General features: G+C 47.2%; 1 protein-coding gene across 5 annotated transcripts in view; it reads right to left on the reverse strand.

The window, feature by feature from the left end:
- EML4 (EMAP like 4) overlaps positions 1–24,381 on the reverse strand; it is a 1,387,551-nt gene that overhangs the window by 303,841 nt on the left and 1,059,329 nt on the right. For all 5 annotated transcript variants that reach the window (XM_069608481.1, XM_069608484.1, XM_069608483.1 and 2 more), the window contains one exon: positions 22,117–22,184. In XM_069608481.1, coding sequence (XP_069464582.1) covers positions 22,117–22,184 — 68 coding nt within the window. The remainder of the gene's footprint in view (positions 1–22,116; positions 22,185–24,381) is intronic.

Raw genomic sequence — 24,381 nt, forward strand, 5'->3', positions numbered from 1 at the left:
TATGATTTCGTCATGAAATCATCATATTTTACATGCAGGTTGGACCTAGCGTGGGACGAACCGAAGATCAAAAGTTTGATCTTTCCTCCATTGAGGCACATCCAGTATTGGGACATCCAAGACTCAGATTATATGCAAGAAGAAGCTTTGATGAGTCCTGGGAGAAATCACCACTTAATTCTAAGACCAGCTGTGAAAGTCCTCAAGAAGAGTGCACAAGGGCCTAACGTAGATGTAAAACAACACTGGTGATAAACAGACTCCCTCTGGCACACCACATAGGACGCAACAAAGTGGAAAGCATCACCTTAGTGTATTTTTGACACTCGTCGTGTGAGGAAGGATTCAAACCATTCAATTGCTTCTTTATAGCAGTTTCCTATGGAGTCAAGTGTGCACGTCAAAAGCTGCGGAAAGGTCAAGAAGGACCAGAAGACCCGTCTTGCTTTTTTCCATGATCCCAAGCATGTGAGATTGCAAATCCACAAGAGCCGTTTCCGTAATGTGGCCTGGGTTAATGCCAGATTGCCTACGGTGAAGTATGTTGTTAACCTCTACCAAAGATTTGCAACTTTATCCAAGATTTTTAACACAAAGTTGATATTTGTGGTTGGTCTGAGGTTCACCTCCTGTTTTTTTTTGGGAGGGGGGGTCACAGTGACTGCCTTAATGGAGGAGGGAATATGCATGTCAGGAAAGGAGGAGTATGCGAGTAAGAATCGGTGCAAAAACGGTTCCATATTTGAGGATACATTTTTCGAAGGATGGATGTTTCTGCGCATGACGTGGGTTTCATTGACTAAAGTAGCTTCTCCATGTCTGAGATCATGCGCAACAGCGACTTGATGGCTCGTACTGTAGCCGACCAAGCCGATGACAGGTGCTGCACCTTCCTTAGGATGGCCATGCCCCTGTCTTCCGAGGGGATGCCAGACAAACGACCGTGTTGAGTTGGGCACCCAGAAACAGAGCGTTGTGCCATGGCTCCAAGCAGGACTTTGGATAATTTATGGAAAACCCCAGATCCGTCAGCAGAAGCACAGCCCTTGCCGTGTGTTGGCTAGCCAGTGCATGGGAGCGGGATCAGACGTGTCAATCGGTCAGGAAAGGGAAGACATGGATGCCCCTGAGACGAAAATGTCCCGCCACCAGAGCCAAGCACTTTGTAAAAACCCTTGGATCCGATTTCAGGTCGAAGGGGAGCGCCTTGAACTGGTAGTGTCGTCCCTGGACCACAAACCATAGGAACTTCCGGTCCTTTTGGTGGATGAGGACGAGAAAGTAGGCATCTTCTAGATCCAGCGACGCCAGGAAGACGCCTTCCTCCAGCTGGCCGAGCACATGCTGCAACCTGACCATCCAGAACTTCTGGGACTTAGTAGTTGAGGCACCTTAAGTCCAGGATCGGCCTACACTCCCCTGACTTTTTTCAGACCAGAAAGTATCTGGAGTACACTACAGAGCCCCGGAGGCGCTTGCGGATGGGCCCTATCGCCCCCTTCTTTAACATTGTGTGGAATAAGAAGACACCTGCGTTGGAACTCCAAGGTGTATCCCTGTTTGGGTACATCCAGCATCCATCTGTCCGTGCTGATGGTCTTCCATGCGCTGACAAACCTAGCCAGCCGGCCTCCCACCGTGGTGTACAAGTGGGGGCCCAAGTTCACAGCCGGTTCAGGCCTGTTTAGAAACCAGCGCTGTGGCTTGCGGGCCGCAATGACACTGTCCTCCGCTGCTGTTATGCCTGTGGGCAACCTCTGTATGCCTCTTGAGTTGTGTAGCTGGAAGGCTGTCTAAAAGAGGTATTATATCCAATCGGAAAGACCTGCCGGACTTCCCTCTCAAGGACTGAAAGGATGACTGATGCAGCTATAGGGTCTCCAGCGAATGTGACATCTGCGTCTTGATTGTTTGTTGAGACTTAGTCTTGCCAAAAAGGTGTTCTCCATCAAACGGCATATCTACCACTTTCGATTGGACGTCCAATCAAGTTGGTGGCCCTCAGCCATCCCTCCCGACGAAGAGACACTCCATTGCCCATCTGGCAGAACCCTGCGTCAGTGATATCCAGCATCACTGATGATGTGGTCCGAGGCCACCTCCCCCCTCCTGGAACAGAGCCAGGGCTTTAACTGTCTTGTCCTCAGGCAGGAAGTCCAGAATAGGGCCCATTTTATACCACAGTTCGCAGTCACAGCGGGGCTGAATGGCCAGGGTATTAGCAGCCTTAATGGTGGAGGCTGTGGTACAAATTATCCTCTTGCCCATCGCATCCAGCTTATTCCCCTCCTGGTCAGACGAAGACTATGGGTACACTGAACACTTCCTGGCAGCGGCAGAGACCACAGAATCGGGAGAAGGACGAGACCCTAAGCACTTGGAGGCCGAGTCTGGGACCCTGCCCTTTTTCGCTAGCCTATCCTTGTTTTGGGAGGCGCAGTGCTCGGAGTCTTCATCAGCGCCAAGCCCTCCTATAAGACATCATCCAGCAAGAGAACCGACATGATGGTCTTCCGTCTGGACTCGCAGGCTGGAAGAGGAATCCCTCCTTCGTCTCTTCAGTCACCAGCGTATAGAGGTCCAAGGTCCTGGACATCATGGCATGAAAGGAACCAACCTCATCAGGGGGAGAGGCTCTTGCGGGCTCATCTTTGCCCAATGGTTCCCAGTCTGCCGGTACGTAGTCATCAGCCTCGTTGCTGCCCGTCTCCGTAGTAGCCGTAACTGGGCCCATGTGCGGTGCTGGCTCTTCAATTGGAGTCAAATCGCAATGTGTTGATGGTGGGGTTGGTTAACGTCTCGGGCCAGCTGGGTCCTTCGACTTGGGGTTAGGGGTGCTTTGGAATGGGGAAGGTCCCGGTGTGGGGTGCAGTCTCTGTTGGATCTCGAACACTAGTGTGTGCAGTTTTGTTAGTACATTCAATGACATGTCCTTTGGCTGAGGCGTGATTTGAGTGAGAGGCGTAGGGTCAGGGCTGATGCATTTCCTAGGGCATGGGGGAGAACTGCTCTCATCTCATCGGGACTCCCCTACAGACAGTTACAAGACCTCCCCTTCATGGTCCGAATAATAGTCCTCGGACAGATTGTCGCCTTTGCCTGGACTTGTATAGATCTGCACCAGTTTCTCTGGAGTGGCTTGTGGCTCTGCCACCTTCTTTGGGTCAGTAGGTGGAATCCTACTCTTCTTGCCACTCTACTCTCGAAGGCTACAGAGAAGAGGTGTTGCCATCCCTGGTGTGCCAGCGGCCTTAGTTGGAGCAGCTGCTGGATGCTGTAGTGGCAGGGGACACTTGTGGACACCACCTCCTTTATCATGCCCCCTTTCGACGAAGACGTGAAGGTCGTCAACGAGGTGGTCATAGACGCCTTCATCGACGGGGTCGTGATAGTGGACAATGAAGTGAGCAGCTGGTGGAGTTACAGACTTGGACGATGGAGTTGCTGATGGGGGCAGAGAAGTGCCACCTGAAGATCTCTCAGTCGATTTGTCTGCAGATGGTAAGCCAAGCTTAGAAGGAGTCAGGGACTTTCTCTTAGAGGGGGCACCCCTCACAGGAAAGCTTGACATGAAGTAGTCGGTGACATGGACTGTGTCCTCACTGCACTGGAATCTGCAGCCTGTGTGAACCCAGGGGGTAGCAGTGGCGTGGAGCTTGTTCTTCTTTTGGACCCCTGAGGGCAGGGTGCCCTCAAAGGACCTCAACCTCTTTTTGAGGGAGTGCGCTCGTAGGACTGGCCGGTCATTAGACAGCGGTAATGACGCTACTTACTCGGGCTAATAGACACATGCACGCTGCCCTTATGCCCAGTAGGGAAATCAGAAGATGTTGAATGGTGATAACACATGTGGCTTTATTTTGAATTGCAGCAAGTGTCTCGGGTTTTTCATTCCCTGGGACCTGTGAAATCACAGAACGGAGCCCGTCGAGTGCAATTACCCTACGAATTGTGCCTCAAACACGAGACCTAAATGCACTAGGTAAAGGAACATTAAAAGGGATTAGAATGGACTAGCGCTAATTGGCTGCATATTTCTCCCTCCATTTATGTCTCAACCAGCAATCGCAGCCTGAATCTGTAAAAGAAAGAAAACAAAACAGACAGTGAGACTGCAGCACAGGAGACATGAACATCCCCTAGAAACAGCCACTGCTACGCGGGTTTGACAAACGGCGATCCACACAGATTAAATCACCTGGGTAAACTGAAATTAGCAATAGGAGATGAGTGAGAAGAAGGACATGGATGTATAATTAACAAGGTTTCCCCCATTATCCTTCAGAGATACCCAGGCAGCCGCCAAGACACGGCTGAATTCCCATTTCACTGACAGCAGGAATATACAGCCCTGGAAAGGACTGGACGACACGAGACAGATTCCCCCTAATAAACAATGGTGAATGGTTATAAGTTGCAGAATGGTATACATGTATGCACTTTGCAGAGTTTAGTGCACCCAAGGTACACTAAAGGGTGGGATCGGTTAGTGAACCGATAGAAAAGGTGAAATTGGGTACAAGATGAAAGAATTAGCTATAGAAATGACCGATAAAAAACACCACCGCTAACTTTAAAAGTACAATGTCGATACGCTGCTGTACAAATCCAGTTTGATGTTGTTTATAGACATTAGCCAAGACTCCTGTTATTTAGAAACAGTTGTCTAAGAGCTGAGCAGAAAAAATAGGTTACTTATACTCCTATTGTTTGTTGTTCCCTTGTAAGGGGAGACCTTTCTTCTTGCAATCAAGACAAAAGATTGATAAACATGCAGTTGTGGTTTATTGTTGATGCTAAAAATGAATGCATGCTATACTAACCTCAGATTTTAGCCCCTGAAGAATTTCCGAGTATTTAACACATGACAAAACTGTTGGAAGGAAACATGCCAGGCACACTATATGTGTCAGATACCGAAGCTTCCTCCCCCAACTCCTCACCTGTTTCTTCCGGAATGGGTTCTGTAAGAGTAGCCTCTGATCTCTTCTGATCCCTCTTCCTTGTGGGAGTCTTGTCCTTTGGTGCTCGGGCCTTTTTATCGTACAGATAGGGTCTGTCCCCTCCGGAGGCCACCTTGGCAGAGATAATCCCTGACCGCGGGGATCCCCAGGGGGCCAGTCCTAGATTCAGGGAAAAAGCACTAAGGCAGAAAAAACCCTGTTCCCAATTGGGTTCTGCTGGGTGGCAATTAGAACTCCTCTCTTCCAATTATGAAAGTTCCATTTGCAGCAGGCAAGGAAGTCCGATAGACTTGAGAACAAACTCCTCCGCTGATGAATGCTCAGTGTATCCAGGAGAAGTGGAATAATAGAACAGGAGATATAAGAAGCTACTAGAACCAGTGGTTAAGACTAAACAGAATGACAGAGAAAAGTATTAGAAAGGATAAGTAGGTAAAGAATGAAAGAACCCATACAAAGCAGACCGCGAAGACGAACCATTAGGAAGAAGGAAGAAGTATAGAAAGAAACCCACTCACCAGTTTAGAAATGCTCCTTAAGGTCCCAGTGAGCAAGGCTAGCTCGCAAAAACAGAGTGACGGCACCGGTAGCAATATACCCCCGGTACCTACAAGAATTGAAAAGACCAAAAGTGCTCAAAGAATAAAGGCAAGAGTAAGTAAGCACGGCACGGCCCAAAGCAAGCCGATACCGCGTATAGTGCAGTAGAATTTGGGCTGAGGAATACAGAAGGGAATCATACAGAAGGCGAAAATAGGAAGCCGGAACGGATGAATTTCACGAGAGAATCTCCACACGAACCGAGCGCTGGTAAACAGATACAACGCGTCGGTTTGTGGGAGGAGTCAGCCTATAAAGGGTCGGCGGCCATCTTGGGTGAGATCGGCGGCCATCTTGGGTGAGGACTGGAGAGTGATCGATCGGCGGCCATCTTGGGTGAGGACTGGAGCGTGATCAAAGCTTCCAGCGCTTCCACAGCCTCCAATTCCTGACAGTATACCCCCTCTTTCTCGGGGCGCCCCCGGGTTTGCCCGGATGGAGTTGATGGAACTTCTGCACCAGACGCGGGGCGTGTAAATGACCCACAGGTTCCCACGTCCTCTCTGCTACTGGATAGTTCTTCCAATGGACCAGATAGTACAACCGCCCTTTGCGGTACTTAGAATCCACCAGATGAGACACCTCGTATTCTTCAGGTGTTGGTTTCACTCGGGCTCGTGTACGGATTACAGGTCTCTTGAAAGGATCCTCCTTATGTTCTTTGAGAAGGGAGACATGAAAGACAGGATGTATCCTTCTGAGGTATTCTGGCATCCTGAGTTTATAAGCAACTGGATTGATTTGTTGTATGATGGAAAATGGCCCAAGGAAACGAGAGGAGAACTTCCCCCTATGAACCCACTTGGGTAGGAATCTGGTGGATAACCAGACTAATTGTCCCACCTTCCAGCTGGGATGGGCTCTCCGACCTTTGTCGGCCCATCTCTTTTGTGAAAGTTGACTTGCTTGATGTGCCTCCTTAGCGAGTTTGTGAGCTTCTTGCAAGTCCTGTAGAATCGTATCCAGAGTTGGAATCTTGGTTGAAGGCGGACTGAGCCCGGGCAGGTGTTGAGGATGGTAGCCATAGGTACAATAGAAAGGACTCATCTGGATCGAGGTGTGAAGTGAGTTGTTGTAGGCGAATTCCGCTTGCGGGAGAAAGCGATACCATTCTTCCTGCTGGGGACTACAAAAACACCTGAGATACTGCTCTAGATTGGCATTGAGTCTCTCAGTTTGGCCGTTGCTTTGAGGATGGTATCCTGAGGAAAGAGCCTTATGAATCCCGAGAACCTGGCAGAGGGAAGACCAAAATGTTGAGGTAAATTGTGGTCCTCTGTCCGAAACTATGGTCTTAGGTAGACCATGTAGACGGACTATGTCTTGGAGAAATGTTGCAGCCATCTCTGAGGCCGAAGGCACTTGCTTGAAGGCGGAGAAATGTGCCAGCTTGCTAAAGGAATCAACCGTCACCATGATCGTGGTCATTCCGTATGAAGGAGGCAGATCCACAATAAAGTCAGTGGATAAGTGTTCCCATGGGCGATCCGGTAAGGAGTGTTGGTGTAATAACCCCAGAGGTTTTCCTGTTTGATGTTTGTTGGAAGCACATATTGAACAGGTAGAGACATACTGACCTACATCCCTTCGTAGGGTAGGCCACCAGAATCCTCTCCGGACCAAATCAAAAGTCTTCCTAATACCAGAATGCCCTGTCAGGGGGGTGTCATGACACCAAGAAAGTATCTGTTCTTGCAGCTTCTTTGTGGGGATATAGAGGGCTCCTTCATGATAAAACAACCCGTCCTTTTCCTGTTTAGTAGATAGCGGAAATTCCGCACACGTCTGATAATGAGGGATTAGATCTTGAAGAAACGAAACCGTAGAAGCCAACACAGTGAGATGTGGTAAAACCAGTTCATGTCCTATATAGGATCCGGATGGATCTCCTAGGCTTCTAGATAAGGCGTCTGCCTTCTTGTTTTCTGTGCCTGGTATGTAAGTCATCATGAAGTCGTATTGTAGGAAAAAATACGCCCATCTGGCATGTCTGGCGTTGGAACATTCCAATTGTTGTAAGACCCGTAGGTTGCGGTGGTCAGTTCGAATAGTGAAAGGATGTGTGGCTCCTTGCAGGAGGTGTCTCCATTCTTGGCAGGCCAGCTTTATTGCCAAAAGTTCCTTTTCGATAACCGAGTAGTTTCGCTCACTACTAGTTAAAGTCTTGGAATAGTATGCGATCGGATGTTCATAGCTGTCTTCTGCCTCTTGAAGTAATACTGCCCCTACTGCCCCCGTAGAAGCATCAGTTTCCAGAATAAAGGGCTTAGTCTGATCTGGTTGAACCAAGATGGGTGCTGTAGAAAAGCAATCCTTTAAAAAGTCGAATGCTTTTCGAGGTTCGCCGTCAAAAGCAAATCTAACACCCTTCTTCAACAAGGAGGTCAGAGGGAGTACTTTTTTGGAATAATTGGGAATGAACCTCCTATAAAAATTTGCCAAGCCTAGAAACCCTTGCAGTTCCTTGATGTTGGTAGGATCTTTCCAGTTTCTTATGGCCTTTACCTTATTAGCATCCATTTCAACGCCTTCCTTGGACAATACGAAACCCAAGTAGGACACCCTCTTGGATTCAAATGAACACTTCTCTGGTTTTACTAGCAGATAGTGAGACTGCAAACGTTGTAAAACTAGTCGGACCAATGATCTGTGCTCAGACAAGGACTTGGAGTAGATCAGGATGTCGTCCAGGTACACCACTACCGACACAAACAGCATGTCAGCGAAAACCTTGTCCATGTACCTTTGGAAGACGGCTGGTGCGTTTACTAGGCCAAAGGGCATCACACAATATTCATAGAGCCCGAATGGGGTGCGAAAAGCCGTCTTCCACTCGTCTCCTTGTCTGATTCGCAAGAGGTGATAGGCGCCTCTCAGGTCAAGCTTCGTGAAGTACTCAGCCCCTTGTACAGCCTCCAAGACGTCCCGAATCAAGGGCATGGGATATCTATCCCGGACAGTGACCTTGTTGAGACCCCTGTAGTCTATACAAGGACGAAGTTCTGTCGAGTCCTTTTTTGGAATGAAGAAAAGGGAGGCCCCACATGAAGATTTGGATTCTTGAATGAGTCCGTTCTGCAAATTTGCATCTAGATACTCTCTTAAAGCCTTCCTTTCCGGTAGTGACAAAGGGTACATTCTTCCGAACGGTACTACTGCTTCCGGTATTAGATCGATACAGCAATCCTCTGTTCTATGGGGTGGTAGTTGTCTAGGAATTATGTCCATGAATACCTCTGAAAAGTCCTGGTAATGTAAGGGTACTGAGGCCACTGTGACTGGCTTCTGGATACTTCTCCTGCGGTCTATGGTGTGGGGAGCGTTACACAAGGTCATACAGTGTCTTTCACAGAACTTAGAATTGAAAGAAACTCGGTTTGCAGTCCAATCTATGTGAGGGTTGTGTCTTCTTAACCAAGGAATCCCTAATACCAATGGAAAATGAGCAGCTCGGATCTGATCAAACACCAGGAACTCTTCATGTTGACCTAACCTCACCCTTAATGGAACAGTTTCCAATGTGATGGGTCCGGAAGACAAGGGTCTACCATCAACCCCTTCTACCGGAATCGGGGTGATCTTGGTTTTGGCGGGTACCAAGTGCTCTGTAGCCCACTTGGAGTCGATGAAGTTTCCCGCTGCTCCACAATCCAACATGGCGAACACCTCTGTGGGAGCTTCTTCTGTTAACCATAGGTCCACTCTGAACACCATTAAACTGTTATCTTCCGGGGTATTCACTGCTCTTGTGTAGCTGCAAGGGTGCTTGTTACCTCCCCCGAAACTTCCCTTGCTAAAGATCGGGGGCGGAAGTTTCCCTGTCGACGAGGAGGGACTTCAGTGCATTCTCTCAACAAATGTGTCGAAGAGCCACAGTACATGCATAGACCTGCCTCTCTCCTCCTTCTTCTTTCTTCTGGCGTCAGAGGACCACGGGCAGCTCCAATCTGCATAGGCTCATCTATAGCAGGGTTGGCTCTAGGTGGAGGAGTAGGGTTAGGTTGTGAGAAGCTTCGGTTTCTTCTTCTCTCGGATCTTCTTTCTTGCAGACGAGATTCAATCTGAAGGGACAATGTCACTAGCTCCTGAAAAGATGCAGGACGGGCTACTCTGGCTAGTTCATCTTTGATCTCGTCCTGGAGACCTCTTCTGTAGATGGTTTGCTGGGCGGAATCAGGCCAATCTGCCTTGGCTGCTAGCCTCTGGAAGCGAGTTAAATAGGTTTGGACGTCTGTATTTCCTTGTTTGATGTCTAGGATTGCTTCCAAGGATGAATAGAATATTTCTGGCCTATCAAACCTTTCACTGAAAAGTTCCGTAAAACGGTCATAATCACTCAGAAGGGGATCGTTTCGGGTGACAATGGGTGTAGCCCATGAAAGAGCATTTCCGGTAAGATTGGCTATAATGAACCCAACCTTTGATCTGGCTGTCTCAAAGGCGTGAGGTCGGAAGGCGAAATACACCCTGCAAGCGTCAAGGAATTCCTTCAGATCTCCTGGATGTCCGTTGTATTTGCCAAAGGAAAAGGGCATCGTAGGCAGGTCCCCGCGATCATCCCGATGTAGCACCACTTGCTGTCGGAGGGCTACGTTCTCTGTTCGCAGGGCCTGCACCTCCATAGTAAGGTTCTGCAGAGCAGCCACCAACTCCTGATACTGCTCGAGCGACGCCATGAAGGATCTTGGGCGTTGTATTCTGTCAGATACCGAAGCTTCCTCCCCCAACTCCTCACCTGTTTCTTCCGGAATGGGTTCTGTAAGAGTAGCCTCTGATCTCTTCTGATCCCTCTTCCTTGTGGGAGTCTTGTCCTTTGGTGCTCGGGCCTTTTTATCGTACAGATAGGGTCTGTCCCCTCCGGAGGCCACCTTGGCAGAGATAATCCCTGACCGCGGGGATCCCCAGGGGGCCAGTCCTAGATTCAGGGAAAAAGCACTAAGGCAGAAAAAACCCTGTTCCCAATTGGGTTCTGCTGGGTGGCAATTAGAACTCCTCTCTTCCAATTATGAAAGTTCCATTTGCAGCAGGCAAGGAAGTCCGATAGACTTGAGAACAAACTCCTCCGCTGATGAATGCTCAGTGTATCCAGGAGAAGTGGAATAATAGAACAGGAGATATAAGAAGCTACTAGAACCAGTGGTTAAGACTAAACAGAATGACAGAGAAAAGTATTAGAAAGGATAAGTAGGTAAAGAATGAAAGAACCCATACAAAGCAGACCGCGAAGACGAACCATTAGGAAGAAGGAAGAAGTATAGAAAGAAACCCACTCACCAGTTTAGAAATGCTCCTTAAGGTCCCAGTGAGCAAGGCTAGCTCGCAAAAACAGAGTGACGGCACCGGTAGCAATATACCCCCGGTACCTACAAGAATTGAAAAGACCAAAAGTGCTCAAAGAATAAAGGCAAGAGTAAGTAAGCACGGCACGGCCCAAAGCAAGCCGATACCGCGTATAGTGCAGTAGAATTTGGGCTGAGGAATACAGAAGGGAATCATACAGAAGGCGAAAATAGGAAGCCGGAACGGATGAATTTCACGAGAGAATCTCCACACGAACCGAGCGCTGGTAAACAGATACAACGCGTCGGTTTGTGGGAGGAGTCAGCCTATAAAGGGTCGGCGGCCATCTTGGGTGAGATCGGCGGCCATCTTGGGTGAGGACTGGAGAGTGATCGATCGGCGGCCATCTTGGGTGAGGACTGGAGCGTGATCAAAGCTTCCAGCGCTTCCACAGCCTCCAATTCCTGACAATATGTTTGTTTGTTGATGTTTGGAAAGCGGACGAAAACTGAGTGAATGGAATGTGAGTCTGAGTGGGATGTGTATATTAAGGTATGACCAAGTGTGGACAGTTACACAGCACAAGACACTTCAAACTGACAAGGAATTCAACTAACACGTTCACTTGTATATGAGGTAGAGTTTGTGTTTGCATCACATTGATTCACACCAGATGGTGTTCTTAATAATTGTGCATGCTAAACATTAAAATATGTATTTCTTTTTATAAAATTGCTTCTTGAGAATTATTTTTGGGATGCCTAAAGCAAATAGGGCAGTACTATAAGAGTCTCCCACACAGGGAAGCAGTCAAAAGCGCAAGCTTTGTGTTTCAAGGTATTAAGGGTTAATCCCTTTAATTAGAAGGTAAGCTTGTAGGTTTTTTCCCTCAACCTCCTTTTTTGTTAGAGTTGAGGCATGACCGTGCCTGGAAGCAGAGTCAGAGGCAAGGTATTGCTGTCAGCCTGCTGTAGCAATTCTTTGTTTTCTTCGAAAACCCAAGGCAGACCTCGCAATTCCTCCTCATCATGGTCTGGATGCAGGCTAAATAAGCATGTATGGTGTTGATCCTCAAAATACACATTTCTTAATCGACATTTCGCGCATAGGCACCTCTTCTCTTTGGACATGGTAGAAGGTGCGAAGTAGGCCCAAGCCCGGGCCTTCTCGAAAATTCGATGGAAGATCTGGGATGTAGGATGATCTTCGCCGATGGAGGGTCCCTACCTTCGGTCAAACGACAATGCAAAAATTGGTCAAAAAGTTGTCAAAATTCACAGAAAAAACTCAAGACTGAAAATAGCTTCGACTGTAAGAAGAGGACTCCCAGCACTGAATCATGCTGTAAAAATCTGAAGATAGCAACCACGGGTGGAGCTTAGGGAGAGGACCGTCATTGGATGGGGGCAGTAAGACCCAGAGTACAGTGATTGGTTTAGAGGAGAAATGCAGTTTTCAAGCTAAAGCTCAACTGTTTTTCTTTTTACTGAGGATTCCCAGCCTGACGAGGGGGAATATTCATGAGCATGTGAATCCATGTCAGACCCCATGCTGGAGAACTCCGGATACCACATTCTCCAGGCCTTGTCTGCGGTTATCGGGATCAATGTGATTCCAAAAAAGCGCAATTTCTTGAGAAGCAGTGGTATGACCAGGATCGTCAGGAATACAAAGGAGGTTGAAAGTCCAATCGAATGTCAGTGCGTCCCCCAGAGCTCCCTGACAGGAATATTCCTTGGAGCAGAAGATCTTGCACTTCCTTTTGGCACTGCAAGCGAAGCGGTCCATTTGAGGAGTCCCCCAAAGGGAGAAGAAATCCTTCAGAACTTCCGGACAGAGCTCCCTCTCGTGGGAGGCCAACGTCTGCCTGCTCATGGCATCCACTGTGACAGTGTCTCATTCGGCCAGATGAGCCGCTGTCGAACATGTGAGCACCCTAGCCAATCAGAGATGCGTTCGTGATTACCGTCACCTGGAACCAAGGTTGGCGAGACAACACACATCGCAGCAAGTTGGCCCAACTTGCGAGTGTTAGGACAGTTTTTCTGAAGTTCAACTAAGGGCTTAATAAATCCATTCAACTGAGGCAGTACAAGACTCCACTCTTAGTATAAGGCTGTACCATTTGAGAATTTGGTAGCGTAGACAGAGCAGCTAGGCAGCTAGGCCTATTTTAGGAGGGAGTGAGGGCTGTAGAATCAGTACAATTAAATTGTAATACACATGGTCCAAAGAAACACAAACACTATGTATTGTAAAAAATAAATGGTTTAGTAGGCCCAGATAATTCTTGGGGGGAATAAGTACTATCACATATCATATAAACACATTGTAAAAAACACAACTCTATGCTTTAAAGTACACAGACCAAGGAACAGACCTTATTTAGAAAACAAACGGTAGTCTAGATTAGTCAAACCTTTTCATGCACATTCAGTATAGGTCACACTATTCTTGGGGAGTAAAAACCATTAGTTCCTTTTTAGATTACTTTCTGTAATACAAGGGTAGTAGACTCTAGCAGTTGTACTGTGACGCTCATCAAGAAATCACATAGTAAGTCAGCTGGACAATATACTTTTCAGAATAGTGGAACACTTATTCCAGGAACAGTATAAACCTATAACTCTGATTCGGGATAACACAGTTTAAGGTACACAATTACTCCTATATATTTTTTTAAAGGGGCTTTCAGAAACTTAAGGATCAGTATAACCTAAGGCAGACTTATTCTGGACAGACTAATAACAAGTCAGGGGAAGCAACACCCAATTGGGGACACTCATACAATTATCTTAACAGGAATAATTAAGTGAAACCAACAGCATTACTTTTGGGAAGAGGGGGACCCAATTCACAGGTGAGTAAATTAACCTTCTATCTACTTTCTTTTAGAATGGCGAGACAGTTTCTAAGGAAAGTAAGACTTTGAGAATACTCATTAAAGAAGGAACACAGCTTATTCAAGGTAATTCAAGGTAATTAAATCCTATACATACTTTTCAGAATGGCAAAACATATCTAAGGTGAGTAACTTTTTGTAACTATACACTCTCAGAGCTATAGTTACCAACATACTAATTTACAAGTAAGTCACTTTTCAAAATTTGGTTTTCTTTTCAAGGCAGATCCCTTAAAGTATCCATCCCTTCCCAATTCTAGTACATGAGTGTTCTCAGAGACAGAAGAGGGACCCTGGTGGTCTAGGAGCCAGCTGTAGGCAGGATGAGATAGGGCTCAGTTGCAGAAAAAGTTCAGAATTCCAGAGGAAGACTGTTCAAACAAGTAAATATTTTACTTAAGAGATAGTTGAGGGTCCAGAAGTGGGCCTGATTGACCTGGATGAGAGACCTCCCAATCACAGAAGACATGCCAAAACTATACATGAATCACAAGAGACTTAAGGTAAGTAAATACCCAAGCCAGCACAGTGTCTCAGCACAGAAGAAGGGTTTGAAGCAGGATCTGAAGCAAAAACCCAGGCAAAGTATTCCTTGTAAGGAGAATAAGAAAGGGCTTCTGGATCTGCCCCGATCTTCCCAGGTAGGCTAAGAACTATATAATAAAGGGATCAGGGTGACTAAGAACCACACACATTCATCAAGTTGCCCAGACCAAAAGTGGATATTGCTCTTGGTGAGATTGTCGGCAAACACCTATGTTTTGCCCCAATATTTATTAATGCATAAAAATAATCTTGACGATTGAATTCATAGGGTAGGACATATGTTAATAACAGACTTTGTACATAATACATGAACTTTTTTTTGCTGTCCAGTTCAACTAGCTGGATTGGAATACAGGAGAAAACATGTATTGTCCCTTATACGAAAGGGTGTGATGAATAAATGACATGTATGTGAAATACAGAAAAAAAAAAGTGCTCAATTGACAGCGTAAACAGTACACACTATATATACAAATTGGTAGTCGACACTACTGTGTTTCAGCCAGTTATGCACTCTTTAGTGAGGATGACATGTGGTAGGCCTTCATCAGGATGGAAAAGCTGGTGGAGTTCAGGGTGTGCATGATCTTAAAGATTGTTTAATGTACCTTAAGAAGGCAAATAAATGCTGGTCAATTGTAGCAAAAAAGTGGCCTCATCCTAGGGGTTGTGTCACTGGTCGTACTGTATGCTTAACTTTCCTACGGACTAGGTTGGTGGCAGTGCTCCTGTGTTGAGTCTGGGAGAACCTCGTCGAAGGGGTTGTTTTAATGCTTCACCCGCAAGCCTATGGGTAACAAGCACAGAAGCGCCCACAATTAAATAATGGCTGTGGGCCCTACTAGACACTCTGCGGTAATTGAAATTAAGAAAAGAAAAAGAATGTGTACCATCATTATCTGAGTTTGAAGGTAGAAGTTTCTTGATCCAGTGGTCCCAAGATCCTATTACTGGGTTGTGACCGTATCTTCTGTGTGGTTCGATTGATCACAGCGCCTTCAAATGGGTGCAAAAATGTATTGTAAAGCAGTGATTAAGTGTCCCCACTGCCACGTGTAGAAATGTTACATAAAAGTGCCTTTTTACACAATAAACTCCTAGATGGACGAGGACAAGGACGGGGCACGGGGCCCCTGTTGTGTTAGACTCTGTGCTGTAATAGTTTGTGATCACTGAGGTTGTGTCACGTAATTGGTTCAAAAATGCGCCTGCTGCTGTGGTTGCTTAAGGCCGACGGGCTAGCTGGAGTTTTCTTATGTGCCAGGGAGTTGGGCATGGTGGCTGGTTTCCAATGCCGTGCACAGTTGCCTGGGAAACCGGTTTGTTTTATGTTGCCGGCTGCCATTTTGGGGATCATCTTGTTGCCATGGGAGCTTGTGTAGTGTTCCCGATAGCGTCTCGGATGGACACATGATCAGTATACGCATGTTTAAGACAACAGCTCTCTCAGGCTTTGTCGTGAGTAGAAAAAGCTCATATAATGAAACGCAGAGCTGGTGACTTGGGCACTTGATTCAGGCTAGTTGAAAATCATGGTGTGGCTAAAGTGGTAGTTCTCAGTACGGCCCAAGGAAGTCTATATAATGATGTGTTATTTATATAGCGCCTTAATCCAAAGCGCTTTACAGAGCGCATATTTACATACAATATCACCCAACCAAAATTGGTACTCATTTATGGACCTCGGAAGGATGAAAGGCTGAGTTGGCCTTACCGGGATTCAAACCTGCGACCTGCAGATCATGCTCAGAACACAGCAGCAAGTGCTCAACCCGCTGAGCTATCTTACCGGCCCTATTTGGTCCTATTCTGTTAAAGACATAAGTGTCGTCTGTATACTGGTATGGATCGCTGTTCGTGCCGACACAGTAATGTATCCCTGTCATGTCAGATCCCAGTATACAATGAAGATCTCATATAATGTTAAAGCAATGATGATCTCATATCATGGATGGAAAAAAAACATTAGTGTACCAAAAACGCTGTTTTGGGTACATATTGATGAAACCAAAGACAAAAAAACAATGGTTGCAAAACCCAACACAGTGGATAATCATCCTGTTGTGCTATGGGTGTACAGTTTACATGATCGGTGTAATGCCCATAAGCCAATGTAAATCACTTTTCATAGTTAGACAGTGGTGTATCCTAGTGGAAGACAAAGGACTGGAGAGTTTTAGACCCCTCCCTCGCTTCCTGCCTTCAGACACTCTAGTGACTGGGTGGGGACTCCCACCCAAGATAAAAATCATACTAAGGAATTTCCTGCTCTGGATGTCAGGAGAAGGAACAAGAAAGGATAAAGAACACTAAAATGGCGGAAAAAGAATACTGGGACCATTTTGGTAAAATGAGCATCCATGGGTGCCTGTGGAAAATGCCCACAGTAAAGGTGCACTGAATTAATAAAAAGGTTCTCTGCCACCAGCCATTAAAGGTAAGTTTGTCCTTGTAACGTAATGCTACATTTGAGAAAGGGGACACTCAGTATCTTGCAAGCACTTCACATAAGGTGGGGCGTGCTGGTCCCACCTAATAAAATATAAAAGGGATCCAAAGATCCTTTCTACCATCGGTAACTGTATAGGGAAGTTGAGCCAGAGTAAATTAAAAGGGGAGTCCCAAGGGGCAACCCAGCAGAAATAGGCAGCATGTGCTAAAGGTTGTCATAGGGGATAAAATTAAAAATGCACTATGGAGAGTCTTAAAAATGACACCCATAAAAAGACTAAAAGAAGTAAAAGACTTGCGAGTGTGGAAAATGTGTCCCACTCACTGAGGTAAAAGGAAAAATAATCAACAAAAAGCTCTGGGGTTGACACAAGTCAGGAAGATTGATCATTGCTATGAAAACATTACCCAACAGCGAGATCCTGAGCCACCTGTCTCGAGACCTGTAGACGGTCCGACATGTGACGCAGGGACTGTGAACATTGGCAACGTAGAAGCCACTGAAGCAATCTCATGAGCAGCCTCACTTGCGGCACCACAAGGATGCAGGAGGCCGTGAAGCCCAGAAGGTGCACGAAAGCCAAGGCACAGACTTGTTCTTGGGATTATAGGACACTGACCATCCGAAAGATGATTATGATTGGTTATTTATAACGCGCTTAACACCTGGCGGTTTCTAAGCGCGGAACCGGGGATTGAACATGTGTTGCTCCATGTTGTCTTGCTTACAAGGCGAGCGTGTTGCCCCTGCGCTATCCTCCCTCGCCACTTGATCCTCTGGAGAAAGCCCTGCCCTAGCAGGTGTCCAAGACTGGTCCGATGAATGTGAGAGACTGGGACAGTGATACCAGATACTTTTTGAAGTTAAGGGAAAAGCCCAAGCTGTGCAAAAGAGTGCATGGATGCAGTAGGTGCACTGACGCCAGATCCGGGGAGAGAGCACGCACGAGCCAGTCGTACAGTTAGGGAAAGACATGAATGGCCTCCCTCTTGAGGTGAGCAGCTACCACTACCAGCTGCTTTGTTAAAACCCTGGGAGCCGAGGAAAGACCAAATGAGGCCAAAGCATCAGATGTGGTCTTCAACTATTCCATGCTGAACAAGGAAAGGCTCCTCACCGGAGATGCATGGTAATACACATCACTGAAGTTTGGCGCATTGGGGTGTGGCGGGGACAGAGGCTGCAGCATCGCCAGCCCTCTGGGTATCTCTTCGCTCTCGGCCAGCGTCTGACTCTTCCTGAGGCAGATTGACCACGGCCTTTCAGGGCGAAGGCTGTGAAGGTAAAAAAAACCTGCTCTGAGATGACGGCTGTGTAGAGGGCTGTTGCACAGCAAACCCCAAGAACATAGCAGTCGCTTTTTATATGATTGGACCTTCTGCAGGGTGTGATCAGCCTTTGCTCCAAATAGGTTGTTGCCGTCAAAGGGCATGCCCAACTGTCTGAATTGGACATCAGCCGCAAACCTTGACGTCCGCAGCCAGGAGTGTCACTTGACCACTGTGCTGGTGACCATGGCCCTAGCCACACAGTCTGCTGTGTCCAGCCCTGATTGCAGCATCTTGCGCGCCCCCTCCTTGCCATTCGCGACCAGGGACTAGAAACTATTCCTTGTTTTCCCCTCCCAGATGTGCTCAGCCGCATTGGCCACCAACATCCAAAGGCCGAAGGAAGACTTTGCCATAGGCAAGATGCCTTTATGGCCGGCAGTACCAGACTGCCGATGCAAAAACGTTCTTACCCCATGCGTCAAAGCTCTTACTCTCCCCGTAAGGTGTAAGGGGTGTGAAGGTATCTTCAGGTTAGCAGTAGCAGCCTGGACCACCAAGCTCTCAGATGATCGGGGGAAGATCGAAAGGACCAGTCAGACAGAGCAGGATGGTGTTTATTTGCAAGGTCTCTGTCCACAGCCGAAACAGAGGCAGGCTTCTCCCAGGCTTCCTGTGCAGGTGCTTCCACCACCACATTGATGGGCAGGAGCGTCTCCTTCTTGGACACCTCGTTCAGAATGTTAGAAAGTTCATACTGAACCTTTGACTTGGATCAGGCAGACCATCCCAAAGTACTGGACACTTTAGCCATAAAGCGCTGCATCGCTGCCTGAGGCTTTAACGGGGAGGGATCTGGCAAAAAGAGCATCTCCGGGTAGGTGTTCAGGCTACTGGCTCCTTGCAGGTACTCTGTCAGTGCTAGCACATCCTCACCTTCCCTATAAAATTCTACTGGAAAATCTCTCACAACCCTAGAGCACAGGGGTTCCACCCCAAAAGGGTCCTGGTCACCCTCTTCATCATAGAGGTCATACATCTTTGACATAAAAGTATCCATATGAAGTGGAGCATATTCCTGCAGAGCCGCGGTGTCCACAACGTGAAACAATGCTGACGATGTTGAAGACGGTGGTAAGGCTGCAGTGCCCAAAGGCGAGTCCTGTCGGCACCAACTGACCTTGGTTTCTTTCTGGCTCAGGCCTGAGCCCTTAGGTGTGCAGCGGTGGACCCCAAAGGGTTCCTTGCCGGTCGCAACAGACATGGTGGGAGCCTGAAGCGCCATTCCCAAAGCAGACAGCGCAGTTACCTGCACCACAGGTGTTGAGGCTGGAGTCATCTGTGCCTTGGCAAAGATGTCCAACATCATCAGGTGGAAACTCTCCCATTCTTCCGGCATGGAGGACTGGGTCGGAAAAGCTACCACCTTTGGCCACTCAGGTGAATCCCTGGCGGGTGGGAGGGGGGCTCTTTTAAGTAAAGGACTAATGTTGGTGCGAAGACTCACCTCGGTGAGCAGGACCTCTTCCAATGATTCTTCTCCTTTTCCGTGTGCGGAGACACCCGTTCTTCGGCGTGCAGATCCATGCTGTGAGACCTCAACCGAGACCATGGAGTCTCTTGGCTTGAATCCAGAGGTCTTTCACGGAGTAGGCAAGGCATCAGTGAAAATGGTTAAGCTCAATAAGAGTGTTCCGTATTAGAAAGAAACATTTTCCTGAGAATAGCTGCGCTGGGAAAGGGCCATCATAGATGAGGAATGAATCCATTACAAATGTGCCTACCACCCGTGGAACTACACTCAGAGTGCTACTTTCTACAGTCTGTTGCATCTTCTCGTTCTTCTTTTGGGGTGGGTTTTTGTACAGTATTTTCTCTTCATTCTATTTGTAGATGGTGTGTTTGATTAAAGTATATATATATTTTTTTTATAGAACCTTGTTTGGACATTCCCTTTAGTTTGGACTGTGTTATTGTGGTCTTTGGGTCATTACTGGTTCACCTTCACACCCCTCTTGAGAGCATAGCCTTCGCTCGGCCCAAGTTACCACAAAAGGCGGAGGCGTTAGATCTCTTAACCATCCCTGTTTTACCTTTATGATTGCATTGCTTTTTGGTTTGTAGAAGTGAGAGGGCTGAGTGGACCCCTTCAACCCTACTCATCCTCTTTCTCCTGCAGAGCGAGTGCCCAACTTTACAGCCATCACAGGCTGCATACGAATGTAAAGGGGCCGCCACTGCCAGGCAACCCAACAGGACACCCTGGGGCACACATGGCAGATGTGGCCCAGGTTGAGGAGAGTTGTGGGGCCTCCATGTGCAGCAGTAAACGCTGGGTTGCGGCTGGCATACACAGCCAAGACAAAGCAAAGACTTCAGGGCCCCACACACTGCTGCTGCTGGCTGCCCATGTGAAGAACCGTTGCCATCACCCCAGAGAAGATCAAACATCCATCAGCCCTACAGAAGAACATCAAGCAGCAGCAAGGGCCTATAGACAGCACTGGCCAGGCTGTCTCTCAAGTAAGAAACATATATATCGTTTTTTCAGTGCACTGTGTAAAGACTTGTACACCTTTTTTTAGGAACTGTTTTCAAATATTTTTACATGACAACTTTTGAATATTAATCAGCTGCTTAGATTCTGTTAGTTGTATATAGTGTCTTGACTTTTCCCCACTTTTTAGCAAAACTCTTAAAAAGAAAACCCTGCTGGTGTGCCAGAAGAAAGGATAAGTGAAACGAAACAACTGAACCATTCCTTTGTCCACCTTCCCTTTCGTGTGCCAGTTATTTTGACCTAATATCTTTCCCCTTACATGTATTTGAGGGGAATCCATCCTGCCCTACCATTTGCCTTTCCGTCCCTTGTCCATGCCACCGAGGGGCTCACCAGGGTGATCTCGGACCTACGTAAGCAGGTGTGGAAACAGGTAAGAGGTGGGTCAAGTATTCAGTAAGGGTATATAACAAGAAGTGCCTTGTGGGCCCGTCAACACCCATCTCCCAATACGTTGTGTGGTACACAATCACCATGTTACATTCATATTCCTGCAGGCAGCATTTCTCATTGCAAAGGGTTCTCAATGGCCCTAAACTTAGCCACCCAGTTCCAACATGCAACATTTTCCTATGTCAATGCCTTTCACAAAGATGCTAATACCTTTGCCCTTCAGTTCCAGCTTCCCCTTGCAAACAGTTTATTAGTGGCTCTAGGAACCTTCCATTCCCAAATCTAGCCAGCCATCACATTTTTCCCCAATTTGTTTTGCAATAAGGGGTATGTCTATGTATATGTCTCTCTGTCACTCACACTCATTTCAGCCCATTCTCCCCATTTTACCTCTCCTTCTCTGTCCTCTCTCTCCTCTCTGCTGTTCCTAGAACCCTCCAACCTTTCTACCCCCTGGTCTCCCTTTTACCCAGTCCATTCAATTTGCAGTCAGTCCCTCCCCCTCACTCTCACTCTCACTCTCAGTTAGCCCCCCAACCCCCTTTGCACCAAGCCCCATCACATTGCAATCAGGCCCTGCCCTTCATTCCAGGTCCCTCCCCCCTCATTCCAAGCCCTTCCTGCTGTCTATTTTCCTTAGTCCTTCCTCACTGTTGTAGGAGATTACGCCCCATTGTGCATGCTTCTTTTGAGCTTGGTAGGCTTATTGCAAGGAAAAGTCGTTTCACTGCAATTTCTGCCAGATCACAAGTAGTGGTAAGGCAGTAAATCCCCATTTCCCACTGGTTTCACTGGACCCAATGGGGATGGGTGGTGCAATTACCACTGATGCAAATACCGCTGGCGGTAATACCACCGTAGCATTCACCTCCAGCTCTAAGCTGGAGGTGAATGCTCTGGAACACGGGATTGGGCAGAGCGGTAAATGTGGCGGCAATCGCATTACCATTGCATTTTACTGCTCCGCTCAACTAATGGTGAGGCCCACGACTGGCAAAGCAAGTTTTTAAGTGCTCAGTCTCTAGATTACGGTACCTTTTAACTGTAGATTGACACACCACGAACATACAGTGGGGATAGAGACATGTACTACATTGGAAAAGGCACATTTAAGACTTTTGATGATGTTCACATGCTTGAAAAATGTTTACCTGCCAGAGTGGGTCCCTATTGCTACTACTACTCCACTGGGATGGAAATCTGCACAATGTCCAGGTTCCTAGAAAAAATATAAAAAGGAAGTGAATAAAAGCAAACACTGAAGTATTCAAGTTGGAATTAGGACATCAAATAAGTAGCCATGGTAAAGTATAAAAGTATATTTCACAACCACCATCGGATACTCTCCAATAATAAAACCATATGATATCTTTGCTCAACCAAGAAAAGAAAAAAAAATATTATACTGAGAAGAGTAGGGTTTCGTTCATTGGAAAATTGATCTTTAAAGTTAACCTTCTCGCTCTGTCCCCAAAATCACCATAAATCTTTAAAAAAAATAACATGGGGAAACAATGCAGAAAATGTAACTACGGAGTACGGACTAACGATTAACCTTGAATTTAGCTTTAAAAAGAAGTGGAGTAAGTGCAGATCGATTGAATAAAATGGGCGAGTGTTGCTTGCATGAAGCAAAATCACAAACATAATCATCCATTTGTTGAGTGAGCCTAACCCTTGCTCGTGCTAATCGAAAGAGCAGTCATGACATGAAACGTTTTTAAAACATAGTCAATTGACATTAATCTCCTTTCTAATGCTGCCTCCGTCGTGTTTTTGTTTTGTTACAACTTGAAATTGAAGGAATGCCAATTCTGGGTGCCCACTGGAGCGGAGCCACGGCGCACTAGCAGATCCTGCATGAAAGCAAGCACAGGGTGTTGAAATTAAGTGCACAAAAAGGAGGGATGAGGGTGAAAATGGCGAGGGGTAGTGGTGTGCAGGAGTGGGAGAAACCTGTTAAAAAGGCAAGGGTTTTGGGACTGAAAAGAGAGTGGACCACTAGTTAGAACAACCTGACGAAGAAACCATGAACAAAGCTTGCTGCATCCTCCTGGATGTTTGAATTTCCCGATGAAGCCCTGCTGTTGTCATGGCCACTGCCCAGGATCACAGGAGCTGCACCATCAGGTGGAGGGAGCAAGGGGCACCATGGTTCACACACGTCCCTAAGGGACGTCGATACACTGGGGGCCCGGTTGGATTCAGTCCTGGCGCCTGTGGTACCAGGTTCTTGGAAAAACATAAGCAAGACTCGTATTATGGGCAGGAGTGCTTTCAAGAACTTTCCACTTGTGTGCAATAAGCCTGGCTGTGGCTTTCCATCTTCTGCTGCACGTGAAACTTCGAGGAGTGGCAGGGTGTGTCAAGCAGAACTGAACTAGTGGGCGTGGACTAGAGCTCAGCTATAAAAGCTAGCCCAACCCCAAGGCGCACACTTCGCGTTAATCTGCATTCGCATGCAGCGTAACACTCACCGCCGCCTGGGCTAAGTAGTACTTACCTTGGGAATCCAGTCTCCTGTCCATACGCTTACCTCCTGGCGTCAGCTTACATCTGTATTCATCACCGCTGAGCCTGGCATCCATTCTTCATCTTCCAGAACGCAGATCTTCAGCTCTGGGCACGACATCGTCTTCATCTCCGGCAGGCAGAACTCCAGCTCCCGGCTCAGCAGCATGACATCTTCTTCCATGAAGGTGGACCCTATAAAAAGACAAAAGGTAAGGTTAAACTTATGAACCTGCAGTTTAAAGTCGCGCTTGCAAAATTCTTTGCGCTTGTCCTTAAAAGCTCACTTACCTGCTGCCGGAACGCCGTGAAATCCTCCGCTCCTCATCTGGAGCCACCTTGGGTTCTATTGCTCTGCTGGACTGCAATCCCACCTATTTGGGGGAGAAAGATAGACATTGCTACAGAGCCGTCAACCGGCTGAGCACAAGAAAATACCAATACTTCAAAGACAAAGAGAAAACAGACACTTACCAGAAAGGCGTGGAATCGTCGCTGCTGAACTGGACAACACGTATAAAGGACCAGTGAAGGAACTCGGTCCTCATTCTACATGCGCCCCAGCCAGAAGTAGCAGGACGGAGAGTTCACCCTTAATAATCTAAAGGTGAGCCTTAATGGGACGATGCATGCTCACCACGCTATGGGAGGAAGGGTTTGAGAGGGAATTCACTCACAGACCAGTAAACTTGTGTCCTCTCATATCTACACAGGAGCAGGGTTCCAATTCATTTCAGCAGCCCACAACTTATTTGCAGCGGGAGGAAGCAGATTGGGGGGTCCTACATCCTGGGAGGGCTGCAACCGTGCCCCAACGTCCCTGCAGAGACCAGGTGAGTGTAACAGCTGCTGTGCTGAAACTCCTTTTTCTGATCGACAAGAGAAGATCCTGAAGGGACGAATTC

The sequence above is a fragment of the Ambystoma mexicanum genome, chromosome 4q (assembly GCF_040938575.1).
Source record: "Ambystoma mexicanum isolate Mex_15411 chromosome 4q, UKY_AmexF1_1, whole genome shotgun sequence".
Taxonomy (NCBI): domain Eukaryota; kingdom Metazoa; phylum Chordata; class Amphibia; order Caudata; family Ambystomatidae; genus Ambystoma; species Ambystoma mexicanum.